This window comes from Myiozetetes cayanensis, unplaced genomic scaffold (assembly GCF_022539395.1).
Source record: "Myiozetetes cayanensis isolate MyiCay16 unplaced genomic scaffold, myiCay2020 scf6-25, whole genome shotgun sequence".
Lineage (NCBI taxonomy): Eukaryota > Metazoa > Chordata > Aves > Passeriformes > Tyrannidae > Myiozetetes > Myiozetetes cayanensis.
Genome location: NW_026087853.1, coordinates 44090136 through 44110991, shown reverse-complemented (window position 1 = coordinate 44110991; position 20856 = coordinate 44090136). Strand labels below are relative to the sequence as shown.

The 20856-nt window shown below is 48.2% G+C and overlaps 1 protein-coding gene and 1 long non-coding RNA gene across 7 annotated transcripts; one reads left to right on the top strand and one right to left on the bottom strand.

The window, feature by feature from the left end:
- Positions 1-2799: 2799 nt before the first annotated feature.
- Positions 2800-17404, top strand: RNH1 (ribonuclease/angiogenin inhibitor 1). 4 transcript variants are annotated; one of them, XM_050336669.1, is made up of 10 exons: positions 2800-2897; positions 6298-6403; positions 8015-8185; positions 11055-11225; positions 11901-12071; positions 12857-13027; positions 13501-13671; positions 14612-14782; positions 16031-16201; positions 16606-17404. In XM_050336669.1, the coding sequence occupies exons 2-10, from the start codon at positions 6318-6320 to the stop codon at positions 16691-16693; spliced, it is 1371 nt and encodes a 456-aa protein (XP_050192626.1). In that variant the 5' UTR covers positions 2800-2897; positions 6298-6317; the 3' UTR covers positions 16694-17404. The 4 variants fall into 4 exon arrangements, with proteins under 4 accessions (XP_050192626.1, XP_050192624.1, XP_050192625.1 ...); XM_050336667.1 differs by lacking the exon at positions 2800-2897 and adding an exon at positions 3316-3349; XM_050336668.1 differs by lacking the exon at positions 2800-2897 and adding an exon at positions 4669-4708.
- Positions 17405-17489: 85 nt separating this feature from the next.
- Positions 17490-20546, bottom strand: LOC126651112 (uncharacterized). 3 transcript variants are annotated; one of them, XR_007631572.1, is made up of 4 exons: positions 20489-20546; positions 19255-19454; positions 18147-18249; positions 17490-17609 (listed from the first exon to the last, which is right to left on the bottom strand). It is a non-coding gene; the product is annotated as an uncharacterized LOC126651112 (long non-coding RNA). The 3 variants fall into 3 exon arrangements; XR_007631571.1 differs by lacking the exon at positions 20489-20546 and adding an exon at positions 20333-20480 and having other exon boundaries at positions 19255-19955; XR_007631570.1 differs by lacking the exon at positions 20489-20546 and having other exon boundaries at positions 19255-20229.
- Positions 20547-20856: the final 310 nt, after the last annotated feature.

The window sequence follows — 20856 nt, the reverse complement described above, 5'->3', positions numbered from 1 at the left end:
CACGGTGAAAGACTGTATCCAGAGGAATAAAATACGACACATATAGTCACAGCATTATTTCATTATAATGCTCCCCGCTCCCCCCAAAAAACAAAACCAGCATGAAGTGGAGAGACCAGCTTTTCTTTTACAAGAACAAGCCGACCACATCAGAACAGCAAACATTTCCTCCCTAATGGTTTTCTTGTGGGAATCTATAATGAGCTGACACAGTATGGAACATCCATATGTGTGCACGCACACATGCAAGTTAGGGTGAGCATTTGTCTGTATTTATTGAGTAACCCAAAGCTTGCTTGGCCACCTCACAGCCCCCAGCCTATTGTTACCAGCATCTGTTTATTGACCTCTTTTTCTTTTTTCTTTTTATTTTTTTCTCCTGAGACATCAGTTGAGCCACAGTATCAGGTTCTCTGGCTCCACAGATGCTTTGTTCCCCAGTGCTTAATCAGCCCACTGGCTCTTCAAGAATGACTCAAGTTTTGCATTTCCTCACCCTACAAAGCCTTACTTCAAGTTCACACACAAGCTCAAGGAACAAATGGCTCCCAGCAATGATCAAGAAGGAGTTAGAACAAGCCTCTCAGAGCAACAAATGGAACTGGGCATATGCTTATAATTCGCTGTTCTGATCACCATGGCTGAATTTATGGAATGAATTTTCTGGTAGGGATGGCATAGTCAAGTTAGCAAAAGATCTGCCACTACTCTTGACAATTTTATTGTCTTTAATTACTATTAAATATATGCACAAAGGCATCTTGAGAGCACAGAGAACAGAACAGGAAACTGCTAGAGGGGAAAAGGCAAAGCTTTCAGCTTACACTAACAGCCTTAATTTAAGCATCCTTTTGTAAGTTTGCTCCAGGGTTATGTGCGTAAATTTAGTTTTAAAAATAAAGTCATTTTAAATGCAGAGATACTTTTCAACTTCCTCAGATCCCACACACAAGACCTACACTTCATGGGTTCATGGCAGCCATGCACAAAAGCAACAGGGACAAGATGGACCAAAGGAAGGGAAGCACCTAAAAAAAGGGGAGATAAATTTGAGTGAACTCAAAATGGATGTGGAAAATTGGTGATAAAGAAGGGAATACAGGGCAGATGATCCTCAAGGAATCAGACCTGAGTCTGTACAAACAATCAAATGGACATACCTTCCATGCCAGGAGCCTGTGCTGTTTCTGCATCAAGACACACGCATGTGTTTCTCACTGCTGTTTGCTGTTGGCTCTCTCAGCCCCACTGTGCATCATTTCCTCTGGACTTGCGTGTATGTCAGTGAGTAGGATGGCCTGGTTCTGCTTGCTGAGGGGAGGGCAATAGATTTGTCCCAAGATGCCTCTTGTTGTCCCCACAGTGAGGGCAGCCAAAGGGATGACAGAGAGAAAGACTCTGATAACGTCTTGGCATGGCTATTTGGCTTGTAAATCTAATATTCCACAAGCACAGTCCAGTGCTTTGTCCAGGGCAGGAGGTCTACAGGAGGTGCACAGGACATAAACCTCTCTGAAACTTCTAACAAACACTGGACTTCGTCCTTTAGAGACTCCTGACGTGCAGTGGAGCAAGAATCAACACTAGAGAGATGCCAGCAGGGGCGGGATAGGAAATAAGACCTTTGCTGTTTGGCTGAATGTCAGTCATCTGATTTCAAACTGTCTGGTAGACCAGGAGATGGTGCAACCTCTTGCCAGTGTTCATTCTTCCTAACACTGGTGGTCTTCCTGGGAGCATCCTACCAATGCAGAAGGGCGGAGACATCCTTCACCAGCCACAGCATTCACCCATCTGCCTGCCAGGGAGCATCCTAACAAGCAGCAGCTTGTGCCATCCCCAACCTTGTTCCATCCCCAGATTTGTGCCTGTGGTTCAGATTTCAGGTCAGACCTGAAACAGGCACAAAGACTGTTCCAGCAAACTCTGTGTGTGGACAACCCAGTTTCTTCTGGAAGGAAATGGGAAAGAGATGCACTGTCTAGCATTCAGCTCTCTTCTGGGCACTAAGGAGAGTGGGTTTTAGCTCTTTGAGCTCTTCTGGTGTTCGGTTCCCATCTCCTCCAGAGGAATGATAATAAAGATAACTGGAGGGAAATCCTCTAGTGTTTCCCCTGGGGCTCAGCAAAGGCTCTGTTTTCCAGGCTGTGCCACCATCTCTCTGTCAACGTCAACAGCTGTGGGACGGAAAAACAGAGCTGGCCTTCTGCCTGCAGCTCATTTGCAGGCTATTGAAGCATTAATTCATCTTCACACTGTAGAGGATGGGGAAAGAAAGCAGGTTACTTCAACCTGCAATTAGCGTGTGATGCAGCTTGAGTGATGGCAGGATATTCGTTGGGGAGGGGAAAAGCCAGTGGGAATTTGGGAGGAGGAGGTGTAGGACTGGGTTCATGCTTGCTGGGAGGTGAGACAGATGACCCCCAGGTGAGGTGATAGGTAAGCACCAATGTGCTTAACATCACCCCTCGGCCAGGTGGGGCAGGGCTTGCCTGGAGAATGGAGAAATTATGCAGTCCCCAGCATCTCTATCCACACTTTAACAGTGTGGCGGCCTCATTTTCGGATGGCTCCTTCAATGGCAGCCACTTCCTTGCTCTGGGCTAAACCATGTCGAGTGGCTACATGATCCAGTGTTAGAAGTTAAAGCCACCTCTGTCACCATCACGCTTTGTGCGATGGTTGCATCGTCACTAAGCCAGACACAGCCGCGTACAGAGTGCTTGCTTCTTGAGCCCCTGAAGAGCTGCCAGGGGAGGAAAAAAGCCGTCACAGCCCAAAACTGCTTTCCTCCCTCTAGCAGACACCATGTGTACGACAGCAGAGGTTGCGTGGTAACGGCAGCAGGAAGGCGCCAGCTCTGCCCTCCTCGCTCCCCGCACGGCACCAAGAGCAAGGTACGTATCAGCGGCAAAATCAGGCTCTGAAACTCCCCGAACTTTCCCTTCTGCTTACCGGGGGGCAACACGTAATCGTTTTAAAGCCGTCCTTTCTAGGCAACAGCTGGTTGTGCTTAGTTGAACTGTTGTGTGAGCCAGGGGGACGGGAACAGGGTGTTTGCAGGAAGAAAAAACTCGGGGAGATGCTGAGATTTTGGGGACGAGGGAGGAAGGGAGGCAAAGTCACTATGTTGACCAGAGCCTCTCGGCACTTTAAAACCTCTCTTTGCTCTGTCTCGTGAAAATCTGAATGAGCTTTTACTGGGGCTAAAAGTACTGGGAAACAAAAGGGAGATAGGGAGTTGCCGGCAGCCGGAGGAGGAAGCGAGCCGAGTGATGACGAACGCCTTCCAGCCCTGGCCAAGCGCTGGGACCCTTGCTCCGCCGCGGGATGTGCAGGAGAGCCGCTGGTCAGTGGGGTCGGGGGAAAATCTAGGGAGGGGACAGTCACGGCAGCGGCAGAAGTCTGGCGCGCCCATCCTCCACTGCTGTCACGGCTTCGCTCCAAACAGCTTAGGGAGAGGCCTTTGTGCCAGCGAGGTGCAGCTCGTCTGCTCGGCAACGTGTTGCGCTAACGAGGGAGACAGAGAAAAGATGTGTCATGGGTAGGACTGGTGACAGGGATGGAGAGCGGGGATATCCCTGGCCTTCCAAGCTGGGCCCCCGTGCACAAGCTGTCTGGCAAGGTGGAAGTCAGGGAGACCACAGAGGAATGGATGTTTTTGTTGTTCCCAGTTCAAACAGTTCCCGGTTTCGATCTCCCTGGGGAAGGACAAGGCGGGGTCCTGCCTGTCCCGGCCAAGACCCCGCCATGGTGCCTCTCCCCTGGGTGATGTATCCCCATTGTCCTCCAGGTCCCAGCATGGGGTAGCGGTTGCCCTCCGAGCCAGCTGGGACACCACCTTTTTAACTCCCATCCTTTGTGCACCCCCTCCTTACAGAGATTTCTCCTGCTCCTGTTCTCCTGTCTTGTTTCCTGTGTATTCCAGTGCTCCTGCTCTGCGTGGGGGTGGGGAGATTAGGCTGGATGTGAAACAGGGGCAATAGGGGGATGGGAGTAGAACGGAAAAGGAGGAAAAGAGAAGGAAAATAGGTAGGTTGGTGAGAAGAGGAAAAAGAGAGAAGAAATGGGGTAAGAGGAGGGATAGCAGAAAAAAGGAGGATGGAATGGTGGAAAAGGAACAAAAGAGGGAAAGGCAAAAGAAGGGAGAAGGAGGAAAAGGAGAGAAAAGAGAGAAGTGGGGACAATAGAGGAAAAAAGGGAAGAAAGGAAGGGAGGGAGAAAATGGGGGGAAGGGGGGGGAAGGGAAGAAAAAGAGGGAAGGGGGAAGCACAGGAAAGAGAAGAAAGTGGAAGGTGAGAAGGGAAAAAGGATGTAGAAGGATGTGAGGAAAACGGGAAGGAAGAAGATATGAAGAAAACATATAAAGGAGAGTGGAGGGGGGAAAGAAGGGAGGGAAAAGGGGGAAAGAAGTGAGAAAAAAGGAGGGAGAGGGAAGCAGGCAGAAGTCAAGAAAAAATTCAGAAAGAGGAACACAAGAAAGGGGAAAGAGAAGAAAAGGCGGTGTTAGAGAAGGCAGAAAAAAAGAGAAAGGGGGGGAAAAGAGAGGGAAAAGAGGGGAAAAAAGGGAGAGACAGAGGAAAAGGGCGTACAAGAGAAAAAAGGGGAAAAAAGGGTGAGGGAGGAGGGACGGATCCTGCCCCTCCCCGCCGCGCTACGAGGCGGAGCCGGGAAGAGCCGGCGGCAGCTGCGCGGTGGCGGCGCGGCGGTAGGAGCTGCGGGAGCAGGGCCGGGGGGGCCGGGGCGGACGGACGGAGGGAGCGAGCGAAGGAAGGAAGGGAGGGAGGGAGAGAGGGAAGGGAGGTTGCGGGAGTTAAGCGCTGCCCGCGGTGCGGGAGCGGTCGGCAGGCCGTGGAGCTGTGGGCACGGGGCCCGCGGGGCAGGGGCCGGGCAGGGGCAGCAGCGATGGCGGGGGAGCCCGCGGGGCAGCGCCGGGCCGCGGCTCCGGACCCCGGAACGGGATCCCCCCTCGGCTCGCAGGAAGGTGGCAGAGCTCGAGGGGGTCGGGCGAGAACCTTTTGTCGATCCGGGTTTGGGGAAAAACCCAGCAAGTGCCGGGGAGGGCTGTGAGTGCCCCGTGGCGTGTCGCCGTGGGCGGGGGTCGCTCCGAGCCGCATCACCCCGTGACACGTGGGCTATGATGCCATCCCACGGACGCCGTGGGCCGGCATTCCCGGCAGCGCTCGCGCTGGGAAGGGCAGGGGCCGAGCACGTCCGTGAGCTCGTGATGCCGCTGGCGCCGGGTCCCGCCGCGATTCCCGAGCGCAGCTCCGCGCCCGGACGCGACTCCTCGCCACGTGGGTGAGGGGTTTGTAGAGGACGAGAGCTGATGTGAGCTCTGATGCCCAGGTCGCCTCCGAGAAAAGCGAGTTTGGCATACCCGCGGTGTTGTGGCAGCGGGGGGTGACTGGGAGGGAAAGCGGTGGTTAACTGCAGTTCGCATTCCGATGTGATAGCTCAGGGGATTATTTCTTTTACAAAAGCCCTGTAGTCTGAGTCATGTTGACTAAACCAGGAGACCAAGGCTGCATTTTGTCACCTACTGCAGCTGCTGGCCTTGTCATGGTTTTGTGCACATTTATCTGGAGCTGCTCTGCCAGGGGCAGTGTTTACATCAGTTCAGAAATGCAGTTTGACTGCGCAGCGAAAAAATTCCTGCTTACCAGCTTCTGGTACTTGACTTGCCTGACTAGAGTGACCTTTCAAACCTTGGAATCAAGTCGTGAAGGAACGCTTTTCCCATCCTCCGAGGTTCCACTTCTCACATACAGACACTTGGCTCGCAGGATTTTTAATTTGAGCCCAGGCAGTTCTCGTGTTCATCTTTCTCATTGACCCTAATTCTCTCAAAAATATCCCAGTTTTATTTTTAGGTTGAGCTTCCACAGTCGGTCGGGTGCACCACGCTGGTAGAGCTTGGCACCTGTGTGGCTCAGCAGTGCAATAGTGAGCGAGTAACACCAGTGCCTCTGAAAAGCTCGTTCTGGTTAAGCTGCCTTGGAGAGGGAAGGGAAGCTTCCTAGTTTCACACAAGCAGCTTTCAGATAACAGGCTGTTGCCATCTCTCTCCAGGATTCCTATTTTCCTCGTGGAGAACGGCCTTGATGAGTCCCAAACAATACCATTCCAACTCTGCTGGCTTATACTGGTGCTTGCAGCAGACTAGTGTTTGAAAAATATTATCCATCCTCTTTGCACAATGTGACTCATAGCTGAGAGCTGACGGGGTTAAAGAACGTTGTTGCTTCTCAGTCAATTGGAAAAAAAAAGGTGTTTTTGTTTTGTTTTAATTTTCAGGTCTTATCTCAACTGTCAAAATGGAGCTTGACATCCAGTGTGAGGAGATGAGCCCATCTAGATGGGCTGAACTTCTGACTACAATGAAATCCTGCAAAACCATCAGGTAGTAACCAGATGTGTATCATCTCTTCTGAGTGAGAACTGTTGCATTTCTCTCCTGTGCTCTTCACCTTTGGAGCTGTTTGACATAGGATTTAGAAATTGCTCAGCAACAGGAACGATTCTACCTATTTTTATCCAGAAGGTTAAGTTAAATTAATTTGAAGTTTTTCAACAACAGATAACCATCATTTGGTATGAAGCAATGTTGCCCTGATTCTGTGGCGTGCCATAGAGCTCAGCTAGGTGATGTGATTATCTAAATATTTGACCACCATTTCTCCATCAAGAGGGGGAAAACATCACCCTGTGCTCATTGGGTTGCACGCTCTTTGGGCTGCAGCTTAGATGCTGTCAAGTAACTTTTGCTTAATAGTCACACACAAGCCACCTGCCATTGGCTTTTAATTCTTCACTTGACTTTCAGAAGTACCAGTCTTATTAGTTGAGCAAACAGTGTGAGGGAACCCTCTCCTGGGGTGTAAAGTGTAGGACAGGGCCCAGAAGAGTTGCTCCTGCAATCTTTCATCTCTGCTGGTTGGAATTCACACCCCACAGGCTGGTATCATCCTGCTCAGGCTGGAGAGGATGGGCCACATCATGCCAGCAATGCCTCGGAGGACATCAGCCAGGCTGAAGGTGGCTTGCTTTTGTTTCACAAATGAGTTTCTTCAAGCAGGTGTCATGGGCCTGGCTTGACTTCCCAAGGCCTGCCTTGGATGGCAGAAGGCAGTGGGATGGTTGTCTGCTGGGCAGAGGCTGGGCTGCTCCAAATACAGTGGATGAAAGTGACTGCAGCAGGGATTGTTCATCAGTGTTGAACACAATCCCCTTGGGAGTCATTGCCAGAGGGGGGAAAGGAGAAACCTAGTGGAGCCTCAGTTTTCATACTGTTGTCTAAGGAGAAGTTACCAGGCAACTTTTGGCAGTGTTGTAGGGTTCTTCATGATTTGCCTCATGTCTTTTCTGCCTCCCTCTATGCCTCTCTGCTGTCCTGGGCTCACGATCCTTCCCTTGGCTCTCCTTTCAATTCAGTTAACCCACATCAATTTAGCAACAACTAGAAAAATGCTGATGTCCAGTGGGAGAAGCTGCTGCCATACTGTAAACTCACTGTTTGTGTGCTGAGATTCACGGTGGAGGGAGATGGTGCAAACCAGCGTGACTCACCTACAGGAGACCAAACTGCTTATGGGTGTCTCTGGGGCTGGCTGAAGATCCAGCTTGGCTGTTCTCAGTGCAGAACCAGTCTGACAGCCTGTAAGCTGCCTCTGGTTAGACATGGCTTCAGATGGCAGGTGGTTTGCCACTATCACTGTTTAAATGAAGGCGCATCCTCCAGCTGAAGTTGAATGATTTGTGCCCTCTTCTGTGCAGCACAGAGGAGGAGTGAGGCTTGGGGAACTGCCACCTAGCCCATCCTGTACTGCAGCCCTGCAGAGAGCACATCTTGTTTTGGGCCATGCGACACCCAGCAGGGCACGCATACTTATGGAGGCATCCCAGGAACTGCAGAGGACTAAATTGCCCACTTTGCTCTAAAAGGGAATGCTCCAGCCAGGGAGAACAGAGCAGCTCTGGGGACTAAAATGCTCCTTCTCTCTGTGTCTTTCAGGTTGGATGACTGCAATCTCTCCAGCAGTAACTGTGAGGATCTCTCTTCCATCATCAATACAAATCCATCCCTCACAGAGCTGAAGCTGAACAACAATGAACTGGGAGATGAAGGTGTTGAATACCTTTGTAAAGGGTTGCTGATGCCAAGCTGTAGGCTACAGAAGTTATGGTAAAGCCCCATTTTGTCTTGCTCTAAGATTCTGTCGTGAATGAGTGTTTTAAGGTCACTTGAATCACTGACAAAGGTATTGGCAAAAGCAGGTTTAATATAAAAGTGAAAGCATGACAAAGTTCATTGGCAGTGTTCACTCTACTGCTTACTAGATGGTTAAAGCACACAGAGAAAAAGCAAACAAAAAGCTAAAATAAATCTAAACCCAGTGTTAACCCTAAAATTATCTTTGTGGAGGCTGGGGTGGGAGGAAGGATAATGGTAGGAAAGGGTAAGGAATAAAAAAGGCTCTCCTATTGAGTCACAAGGTTCAGAGTAGACCCTTTTGCTAACCTGAGCCCCAGACTTGATCAACGGTTTAGGCCTAAAGGTTTTAGCATCACTTAAACTTAACAGCATTTAATCCATAGCTTAAATTAAGCGATTTAACAGAGTATTCATATGGAATTTACTATAGCACAGCAGTTAACTCACAGGCCTAACTTGCAAATCCAAAGTACTTGAGAATCTAGGAGAGCAACATTCATAGTACATTTGCTCTAGCATATTAACACCTGCACACACACACCCCTAAGTAAGTAAGTACAAAGTATTCACATGCGAAAAATTCTCCTGGAATTTGGTGAAGTGCTCACTTCAGATGCCTTTGCATCTTCTCAGTGGGTGAAGGATTGAGCCTCGAGGTGGGAGGGGGTGTCAGCACAGGGTCCATCGTTGTTGTTCGACAATCCTTCAAGTATAGCCAACCAGTATAGCCAACTTCAGAGTTCGCTGGCTCTGAGAAGTCCCGCTCTGGTCACAGCCCACTGTGGTCCAGGAGAGCTGAAAGGGTCTCACTTCGGACTGCTGTTTATAGGGTCCTGAGAGAGTGGGCTTTAGTCATTATAATTTTTCATCCTGATTGGTAATTTTGTTTGAAACTTTGATAAGGGAAACGTTATTCCACTTGGGTTGTTATTCAGGCAAGAAAAATAAGTTTCCAAGGCTGTTCATTAAAAAAAACAGGAGCTCATTAGACAGCATTAGTTCCTGGGAACAGACAGTGGGTTTTTCTATAAGCTCAAGAGGAGCTTAGCCCAGATGCTGTGTGTCAAGGCTGAGGCCCAAGGGAAGGGAGGGGATGCACCACTACATGTGCTTGCAGGCAGCTACAGGTGAAATGATGAGGCAAGCTAGTATGTGGTGGTAGTAAGAGCCATGACGATCCATTTCAGCCATTACCTTGATCAGGTGGCTGGAAAACCCCAGCAGTTTGTATGTAAGTGATGTATTTATTGGAAAAATCCAGATCATCAGCCTCTCTTCATTTTCCATCACAGAGGGGAGGACAGGTAGGGTTTTTCCAGCCACACGAAGGCTTTCTGCAGACTTTCTTTAGAAGAGGTACTAGATCTTTCTGCAGTCTAGGCAGCTGAATTATCTGTTTAGGCCAGCTTAAACAAAAGGATGACCACAAAGGGCCCCCAGTCTGCCATTAGCACGTGCCTGACATTGTCACAAATACATTTTTCAAAGTGCTCTTCTGCCAGTAGTAAGCACGGTATTCAACATGTGGTCCAGTTTGCTCTCTCCTTTCTATGGGAGCTAAGCAAAAGGGTGTTCTCATGAGCCTTGGTCTTTCAAGAGCTGCCAGTCTTTCTGCATTCTACCAGACTGGCTCAGTCTCAAGCCTTGTCTTCTCAGCTGGGCAGAGCCAGCTTGGTTCAGGGCAGCATGTTCTATAGAGGCACCCCACAGTATTATAGCATTAGTGGGCTTCCCTCAGCAACCCCGGTGCAGAAGCCTTAGTCAGAGCCAATGGGTGCTGCCCCTGCTTCTCAGAAGACCTCAAAGAGGTGATTTCTCTGTCCAGCATCTCTTCTTCAGGATGCTGGAGTCCTCCAGGTTGTGAAGGTGGTCTAGGACACTACCTTGTAAAAATCATTTGCCTTTTAAACCAGATATGCCTGTTTCAAAGTCCCTTGTGTCCCCTGGAGTGAGAACTCACAGACAAATAGAGGGAAAGTTGACTGTGAAGCTAATCAAATTGCAACTCTCTGATGGGCCTTCAAGAAATAACTGTGGTACTCTGTACTGGAAGACTTAAGTAATTTTTCAGAGAGTTTGTCCTAGGCTTCACACTTCTCCAGATGCTCAAGTAATAGCCTGGATTAGGCTTTTTCAGTTCTGTAGGAATATAATTGTCCATTTTTGGGGTTCTATTGAGGTGCCTTAGGAAATAAAAGAGCAAACAAACCCAAGTCAAACTTAGTACCTCCATTCATGACACCTCTCCACTGCCACAAAGTCTTGTCTGATAACTCTATAAATACCCCATAGCAATACTAGCACAGTTCCTATGCTGCTTCTCCAAGCCTGAGTGCTGAAGGATCAACTTCATAGACCCTTCTTGGAATATACCAATAAACATCTAAATGATATCCATGGATTTAAGCCAAGTAGGATGAGATGGGTCACATTTCTTTCTAGAGTGGACAGGAAATCGCAAGAAGCCACTGCTTTATCTCTGAGATCAGCCTAAGATAATTAAGTGATAATTAAAACACTTCTATAAAGCAGTTGTGGTGCTGCTTCATGTAGGGTGGGTCCTTATTTATTCTTCTGGAGGTGCTATATGAGCAAATATGCTGAAGGAAGCATGGGAGCTTTATTATTCATGGTACAGATATAATCCTAAGTGAGAGAATATTTTAACATCTGTAAAACAGCAGCACTGACGAGGATATATCGCTTCCTAGAGGGTTATGCACTGTTAGTGCCATGGTGTCCTTTCCAAGGTCAGACCTTGGCAGATGTGCCTTGCTGAGAAGAGCCTCTGTAATTCTGGGGGTGCATTTCCCTCACCCTGGTTGCCTCTCTCCTTCAGGCTGCAAAACTGCAATCTGACGAGTGCCAGCTGTGAGACCCTGCGGTCTGTCCTCAGCGCACAGCCGTCCCTGACAGAGCTGCACGTGGGTGACAACAGGCTGGGGACTGCTGGAGTGAAGGTGCTGTGTCAAGGGATGATGAACCCCAGCTGTAAGCTGCAGAAGCTGCAGTAAGTAGTCACTGGGCTTTTTTGGTCATCAGGCAGGTCACGCTTGTCTTTCCATTGAGAGAAGCGGGAGTTTCGTTGCCAGATGTGGATTTCTTCTTGTTTTACCTGAAATTGTGTCACGTTTATTCACGCCGGTGGGTCTTGTGGGTTTATAAGAGTTGGGTGTCTGTTCCCATACGCTTTGTTTAGGCCTCCTAACAGTGGTGGCTGTAAATGCAGGACCTTTTAGATGCCCAGAGAACATCAGATTCTGCTGCCTTTGGTCCTTATTTTACAACTGAATGGGAGCCAGGTCTATTTGCAGCACCCAGCTCCTGCCAGGAAGGCCCAGTAGTGAGGCTGTGAGATGGTGTTGCAGTGTAGAGCTCAGCTCTGTGCTCCAAGGCAGCCTGTGCAGTGCTTTAATGGAGGACTGGTGTAAAAATGGGTGGGTAATTAGTCTTGCTAGGGTCCCCTAGGATCTGGTTTAAGAATTAATGCTTCCTGAAATGAGCAGAGAGATGCTGTTAAAAACTCTTATGGTTATCTCTGTCTTTATGCATTGCCTGGTCTTAAATCATGTTGGCATCTTTTCTGGCCTGTCTAGCACGCACTTTGCCCACAGCTGATTCTTGCAGGTAGTGAGACGTGGTAAAGAGAGTTGGTTTTTTGCCTGGACTTCTTTTCTTCTTGCAGGCTGGAGTACTGTGAACTCACAGCTGATATTGTGGAAGCTCTCAATGCCGCTCTGCAAAGCAAGCCCACCCTGAAGGAACTCAGCCTGAGCAACAACACTCTGGGAGATACAGCTGTAAAACAGCTGTGCCGGGGACTGGTGGAGGCAAGCTGCAACCTAGAGTTACTACAGTAAGGAGGAGCTGCACATCTCTAATTGCAACCAGTCCTGCTGCTAGTCATACCATCCATAAGACAGCAAAAATTATTGTCAGGAATGCTTGAAATTTAGACCAGATTTTTTGCAGGCTCAGATTTATGTAACAGGAGGCTGTACAGAAATGTGTGGGGCTTTCAGTTTTGGAGATTTTGGTACCCCAGGTTAAAACAGCACTTACAAGGGTAATGTACACCAGACTGCTCGCCTGTGTCTCACAGCAGAGGAACAGGTACCCTCAGTGGCTCCAGTTCTTAACTCAGCCAGCTGAGCATACTTATTTAGAGCCCTTTTTTGCTACAAAACAGAGGTACTGGACTTGGCCTCGTATCTGGGGTAGAACCCTTTAGGATAGAAGCACGATTTGTTTTATATTGCCCCTGTGGTTCAGCAGGGGTTGGCTCAGCGGGGACTCACTGTGTGATACAGCTAAAAGTTCCTCTTAAAAGGGATAATCAATATAAAGAGGGAGTTTGGCAAGAATGATCCTTGCTTTAATGGTTATGAATGAGTAGGTCAGAGTAAAAATGCCCTGCAGCCTCATAAAATGCAGGAGCAGTGTGTTGCCTCACCCAAGAGCCCATCTAGGACACCTGTATCATCTCTGAGCCTTGCAGGATCTAGCAATGCCCAGCTGGGCTGCTCTGGTTTGCAGCAAGGAAGCAGCACATAGACCCTTCTCGAACTGAACTGGGCGTGTTGGAATGTATCTAATACAGGGGGTCTGGAGCAGCAACTCCAACTGTGCTTTCTCATGCAGCCTGGAGAACTGTGGCATAACCAGCGACAGCTGTCGGGACATCAGCGCTGTTCTCAGTAACAAGTCATCACTGATGGATCTCTCTGTGGGGGATAACAAGATTGGGGACTCCGGGCTGGCTCTGCTTTGCCAAGGACTGATGCATCCTAACTGCAGAATCCAGAAGCTGTGGTAAGGGTGGGAAGAGGTTTCTTAAATCCCTTGTGCAGCACCCAGGCTTTCAGGGTTGTGCTGCTGGTTTGCTCCTAAGCGGAAACTGTCTCAGTTACCCCCTGCCCTCAGCTGCAGATTAGTTCCTTCTCAAAACTGGGTGGAGGACACCATGAGCAAGGGGGGCCACGCTGAAATGGCTTGGATCAGATTCTGGGAAGAGTGCAAGTGGAAGTTTGCATTGTCTTGGCTTCCTGTTGTCTGTCTACTAGAATTGCATGTTTTTTTGTTTTTTTTTTATGTTAAAAACAGAGCTTTTCCTGCAACAGTTGGAAAGTAAGGAGAAAGTTGTGTGGTATGATGCATGAATGGGTTTTGTAAAGGATAGAAGAAAACGAGATGATGTAACCAGAAATTCAGACTACTAAAATAGGATTCTGTTTTCTAATCTAAGTCATTCTTGGGAGAAAATAGTGTGTTTTTCTTCCCTGCAGGTTATGGGACTGTGATCTCACCAGTGCTAGCTGTAAAGATCTCTCCAGACTCATCAGTACAAAAGAGACCCTCACAGAGATCAGTCTAATAGACAATAACCTGAGAGACTCAGGGATGGAAATGCTGTGTCAGGCGCTCAAGGATCCCAAATCTAAACTTCAGGAGCTATGGTGAGCTGCTGTCAAGTTTCACATATCCACTGCCTTCTTTGGAGGCTACACTGAAGAAAGATGTAAGTGAAGTAACGCCCACCAGATAGATGCTCAGTTGCAGTGGTTCCATAAACAACTTGTGCTGGTTGTTAATGAAAGGATTTATAGAGTTGAAGAGGGTTTTTACGGACTTACAGACTTAAAAGGGATTTGTATTTCTAAACTCGTAGACACTTTGAAGATCTGCCCCATAGTCCTATTAATAGGAGACCAAACATCATTTGTAGAGCCTCTAATATATTTTATCGTGCAACAAGTGTCAGCTAAGAGACTTTTTAAGTTTGAAAGGCCTGATGTAATAGAAAATTGAGTGCTGTGATCAAATATTTCAGGTTCTGCACTGGATCTAATCTCTCTCACTGATCAGCCAAAAGAAAGCTCTAGTGACATAAACAGCTCTCAGCATCTTATCCTCGTGACTGTGTTACCCTTTAGGCTGGGATGGATGGTCTGGTGGCCACGAGAGGAAATTTGTTCTTTCACTTAGAAACTGAACAAGCAACACTTGAACTTCTCTACTTTGCAAATTCAGGTCCTGCCCCCGTTGGGTTCTTCCCCTACACTGGAGGCTTGGAAGTCAACCTCAGGAGTGCATGGTGGAGCCGAGAGTGACTGTTAGACCAGTGTGCTTCATCTTTGACTGTCCCTGTTCTTTATGGGCAGGTGGCTTTCCTAGGTGCATGCTCCAAGACAGACATCCCACATATAAAGAGTGGGAGAGGTGCTGCTTAAAAAGAATGGAGCAGATGGGGGTTAAGGGGAGCACAGTGATTATGGGAAAACTCTGGTTCCTCTGTTCCCACTGTCTGGGATCCTGCCAGGCAAATGTAGAGAAGTGAATGGTGCCTGATGCTCTCTAGATCTCCCACCTAGATCTCATGTCACTTTTGCCTTGTAGGGTTAGGGAGTGCGGGCTCACAACTGCTTGCTGCAAGATTGTCAGCTCTGCTCTCACCACCAACAAGCACCTGAAAGTACTGCACATGGGTGAGAACAAGTTGGGAGACGCAGGTGTTGAACTCCTGTGTGAAGGGCTGATGCACCCCAACTGCAACATCCAGTCCCTATGGTAAGGTGCACCCTCAGAAGTCACTTCTCTCTTGCTGTGTTACCCTTCCAAGACTGTGCAGAGAGAGACAGCAGTAGGTGTTAGTGTGGTATTTTTTTGTTTTGTTCATTATGAAATAATTCATGCCACAAGCTGATGTTTAATTAGTCCAAGAGTAAGTCAGTGGAAACCACAGCTGCTTCCACGTATTCTGTCACTCATGGTCTCGAAAGTACAGGCTGACACCTGTGTGACAGTGCATTCATAGCTGTCCACAGGTGCTGTCCCAGGTGCAGAACTGAAAGTTCATGGCACAGTGTACCTGGGACAAAGAGTGGGGAGGCTGGAGTGATCTTGCTTTGCTGTGGGAGCCACGCACTGTGGAGCTTCTGGTGCCCTTCTCCAAACTCACGTGCAGGGCCTCTCTCAGGTGGGACGCTGAGATGGAGGAACTGCTGGCCCAGGTGTGGTGTGTTTATTCTCGTGCCTGCCAGTCGCAGTGCAAAGCCTGCCTGAATTCACCTATCCCCACAGTCCCTATGGGTGCAAGCACAAGTGCTCATCCAACCTCACTGGTAGAAGTAGAAGGCCATCTGGAGCGTCACCTCCAGCCCTGTGGTGGAATTCCCTTTCTCCATCTGCCTGTCCCTTCCCAGGAGGGCACTGAGCTCTGGACTGTGTGATGCTCAGAGCACCTCAGCGCTTGCTTTCTCCAGGCCATTGGACAGAGGCCGGAGCTGTGCTCCGATGCCCAACTCTTGCAGTGAGTGAGTTGAGCCAATGGGTTGTGGAAAGCATAACTAAGACTAGATGTCTCTTCCAGAAAGATATGTTTGCTGACCAGTTAAAGCTCCTCAATTGAGAGGTCTCAATTGCCCTTTTAAGGGCAGGGGTTTTTGCATGATTGTTGCAAGTCTCAAATAGTACTCACATAGTACTAAACTTTAGAGACGATTTGTGATCACTTTAAACCAAAAAGAAGATGATGCATGGTGTTGAAGTTGGGAATATCTTCTATGGGTTCCTTCTGCCCGTGTAGCCACACATTGTTAAGGTTTAGGGAGGACTTCTGGGTGTTGAGCAGTCACCATGAGGGGGGCTGTCTCTGTGCCGAGACCACGGGCCAGCCCCTGCTGGTATCTCAGGGCTGTCAGCTTCACAGGGATTGCTGCTCCATGCTAGGGATGTCTGTGTCTGCTGTCTGAGGGTGGGCTGCTGGTCCCTGGAGCCGTGGCTCACTGCAGTGTCCTCTCCCTGCTCTCCCTGCAGGCTGGGTAACTGCGATCTGACAGCAGCCTGCTGTGCCAGCCTTGCCACCGTCATGACCACCAAGCAGTGCCTTACCGAGCTGGACCTGAGCTACAACCCTCTGGAAGACGAAGGCATCAGGAAGATCTGTGAAGCCTTGAGGAATCCCAGCTGCAACGTGCAGCAGTTAATGTGAGACATGTTTGTGGCCCTGCTTGTGTTTCTCCTGGCAGGTGGTGAACTCAGTGATCTGGGAGGCTGTGGGGAGAGGGCCACAAGCACTGGCTCTCTGGGAATTGCACCTGAGGGCAACTAGTGACTGGGGGGGATTCAAATGCCATCTGCCTGTCCAAGTGACATGACCACAGTGCCTCGATCTGCTTTGGTCCACAGGGCCAAAGAACAAGGAGAAGGTGGTGCTGGGTGAGAGAGTAGTAGGGCTCTGGGTTGTAAAGCATGTTTTTGGCTGTTGGGCCAGACTCAAACCTAGATGGGACCCTTCCTGTTATATGATCTTCCCATACTGGCCATCTGTGCATCTTTCCTTAACAGGAGGATGCTCACTAAACCTTGCTTACCTTTTTGTTTTGGTGTAGTTTGTATGACATTTTGTGGAGTCCTGAAGTGGATGATGAACTGAGAGCCTTGGAAGACTCCAAGCCTGAAGTGAAGATCATTTCATGAGTGGTGACTGCCTGCAAAACAACGTCAAAGCAACATCCTCTTCTTAATCTGAACTTTCCATACGTGAAGCTAATTAACTTAATAGAGAATTTTCTTGTACCAAAACCATTTTTGGATTCCCTGAGTGGGTGTCTGGGGAGCTGATCGTCTCCTGTGCATCTCTGGATGTACTAACTCTGAGGCTGATGAAAGCTGCAGCATCACTATCCTTGAAATAAACAATTACTGTCTTATAGAAGTGGGTCTCTAGCCTTTAGGAGCTCTTTAATCCTATAATCCCTTCTAATGAATTAGTTGGGCTTTAAAGAGAGCTCTTTTCCCAAGGCAAGAGAACTACCCACTGTATTGTTACTGGGTGGTGCTTTTGATAGGTCTCTGGGGAAGGCTCTCAAAAAAATGACATGTTTTTTAATCTAAAATGGAGTTCTCCCCTGTCTTTCCCTGAAAGAGTTATTGGAAAAGCAGTGGTGGCCAAGGCACTAGAGAAAAAAGAAACGAGCAGCTGTTCAGCTGTGTAATGTCAAAATTGGTGTCCTTTGAAAAGTGATTTTCCTGCAAACAAAAGATGCTGTGTGCATTCCTGCTAGTATGGGAAATGATTAAATGATTGATGTGTTTGCTCTGGCAAAGAGTGGTTCTACAGGAACTTTATACTTAATTTTTCTACTTATAAAAATAAAATATATCTGTATATTTCTCCTTTAAGACCAATCTAATCACTTCTGAATTACAAACCTTGTTTTACTTGTTTGGTTTTGGTAAGTCTCTGAAATACATCAGAAGATCTTAATCAAGGCCTCAGGTAGACAACAAGCCTAGAAGACATTCCAGTTTTCAAGGGATGCTGACTGGCTTTTCATGCCCAGTCAGAGTTTTAATAAACCCTGTTCCAAGGATAAATGCATCTGCTGCATGCCTAAAACACAAAAGAATGAACACAGTTTTAAAAATGTAGAAGGAGAACCTGGCATTGCCCTGGGGTGGCTTTGCAGGAAGAATGCTGAAAAAATCCCATTCCCCAACATTTCTTTCTGGTCACTTGGTGTTTCATTCACTTGCAAGTCCTGCATGGGCACCCAAGTTCACAGAATATGTTGAGTTGGAAGGGACCCATCAGGATCATCGAGTCCAACTCTTGGCCCTGTGCAGGACACCCCAAGAATCACACCACGTGCCTGAGAGCAATCCTCTGGGCTTTGGCTTCTGGTGCTCATCTATTCATCATGTAGAGGCTGTAACTGGCTTTTCTTTGACCTAAAATACTTGAGCATTGTTTCTACAACAGCCTTCACAAACCTCAAATGGTACCTGTGAAATAGTTTAATTAATAGTCTTCAGGCAGGTGTGAAGGATAGGATTTGGTTTTTTCCTCATGGCATGTCTCTTGATGCTGCCCAAAATGCTAAAAACCCACTCCTTTTTGCTTTGGTCTTCCCTGTGAATAAAAACTTACCCATTTTAAGGAGCTCATAAATAGGCTTTCCAGTTCATGGTCTTTCCTGGACTTGGCATGCACAGGTGCACGGATTCGTTTCAGGCTGGGGAAGAAGACAGGGCTGCAGAGGGGAAAGAGAAAAGTAGGGGGAGCCAGAAAAATTAAGCATCTGCTTGAGTGTAAAGACAGCCCTTTAAAAAGACACAGCAAATACTAGAAATGGATTTCTGAGAGTGCCTGGTATGGTGGATGGGAAAGATGTCTGAGAGGGAAGCAGAGGTGCTCCTGGGCTGCTCCCAAAGCAGTTTGTGGTCTGGCAGATTGAAGGTGAGGTGGTTTGCAGGCAAATCCTCCTTTGGCCCCATCTAGTGTGCAGGATGGGCTAAGGACTGCATCATCCGAAGTCAAACCCTGGCTAAACTAGCCCGCAGCCGGCACTCGTGGTTCGCAGGACACACTCCCTGCAGTGTTTGCTGTGCTGGCTACCCAGGGGGGGCACTCTACCCTCACACTGCAGCACAGGGCACCATTGTGCTGCTGTCTGTCCTCACTGCAATGCCTGGAAAGCGCCTCCATCCTCCACTGCAGGCAGAGGAGCACTGGGAAGGAGTCTGCTGCCATGGCCACTCTGACAGTGTGCTCCCACCTGGGTATAAACCCCATGCCTGCCTTGGGTTCCAGCGTGGTTCTGCATTTCCTCCAAGAACACAGAATTTGGAAAGGTCTCTGCAGCACATGCTACATGTCCAGCTGCCAGTTTCGTCAAGAAAAACCACAGGAGCTATATTTTGCCACCTCATGAGCTCAGAGCATCTCAGGCCAGGACAGCCCACCAGAGCTCTGCAGGTCCCCCCAGGATGGCGAGTAAAAAACAGGTATAAATCCCCGGATCCAGGAGCAAGAGACATTTGCACTCATAAACAAGACTCAAGCAAGGATTTCTGCTCCTAAAAACTCATTTGCTTTTATTCACCTGTTAGTTGGTCCAACTCACTGCCCTGGCAAGCCTTGTCACATCAGTGAACTCGGGGAGTTGAAAGAGAGAAATTTGCTGCTTCTGCATTTTAGACTTGTGGGCTGTCACCATTTTAAGCTAAAAGGAGTAGTCAGTAATTGAGTCACAAACCTTTCACATGGACTAGACAGGAGGCTGGCAGGCAAAGCTTGCTCATACCAAGATCACAGCAGGAGCACTTGCAGTTCCTGGGACATTGCAGTCACATTCTGGTTCTCAGTCAGGGCAAATGCTTGGATCCCCACGGTTCAGTGGTTTGTAAGTACTGACTTTCTACTAGCAAGGGCTGAGTTTCACCTAGTGTAATGAAGCTTAAAGACAGAATTATACAGCCAAAGTAGAAGATTAAGTAATACGAGTGTGACTTCCAGTTTAAGCAAATACTAGAACCTTAAAAAACACACCCCAGAGATCTTAAATCCAGAGAAAACAAGTCTGTATTTTAGATCTCAGTAACAGCAACAGTGGTTTAGAGTGTGGTAAAACTTCGGTTTTCTGCTAGTAGTTTAGGATTCTAACAAAAATTTAATTTTTCCCTCATCACAGCACATGATCACAAACAGTGAGGTCACAGTGTTCCAGTTAATGTTGCCAGAGCAGTTAAGCAAACATTGCTGTCCTTACAAACAGGTTATATCCCAAGCAAACCTCCTACTTGCTTTGGAAGATCATCAAATCACAGCTGCCCTGGCATCCCTGACAACTCTCTTGCTGCCTGGGCTTTTTGGGAAGGAGCTCCAGCACAGCAAGGCTCCAGGCACCAGCTTCAAATGATAGTGATGCTAACAGCAATTTCAGTGCTCCAGTTGAATCTGAAAGGGGAAATCAAGCCAGCTGTGTTTGAAGAGTTAACCACACACAGCTCCCCAGTTTGAAAACAGCATTTGCCGAGTCATTCCCAAGCCTCTACTAAAACAGTCTGAAAAGGAATTACTTCTTACCTGAATTTCCCTTTAGCACAGCAAATGATTTTCAGTTATCATTTCCAACATACCTCCTCCTTTCTGTGTGCTTATTTCCTCAGTCACCCCTTCCTCCCCAGTACCTCCTTTTCATTTCATCTCTTTTACTAATGGGGAAAACACACACACACACACAAAAAAAGAACAAAAAAACCCCCAAAACTAAACCCTACTAAGGAGGAAAGTCCCTCTCCTCATAAAGTAAGAAAAGGTTTGATCTACTTTACCCATTCCCCTGCTCACAGCTGAGCATGGGCATCTTGCATTTCTCCTCCTGGGGCACAGCATCACAGACCTCTCCTTCCTTACTTCTCCCACTCGTCTGGCACTCACACCACAAACACTAGCCGGTCAAGTGCACTCCCAGGTTGGCAAGGACTTACAAATTGACAGCTTGATGAATATGTGAGATAAAACTTGCCTCCCTCAGATAAAGCCAGCTGCATGCACCACGAGAGGAAACGCAGCCCCCAGCAGGAGGAAGAAAGTGGGCTGGGTCAGCTGACTGCACAGATGATAAGCCTTTCCAAGCTAGAGGGCAAATTGGAGGCACATGGGATGCAGAACTGTGTAGCTGGGGGGATGGAAACTTTAACTGGCCAATATTCTGTCAGAGCCTATCTGGTTTGCAATTAGAGGCAGGTATGCAGTGGGAGAGGTGAATTGTTGGCAGTTCCTCAAGCCCTTGAAGACGTTCCAGAGCAGACACTCAGAAAGTCCCAAGACAGGCCGTGCTGCCATCAGCCTGGCA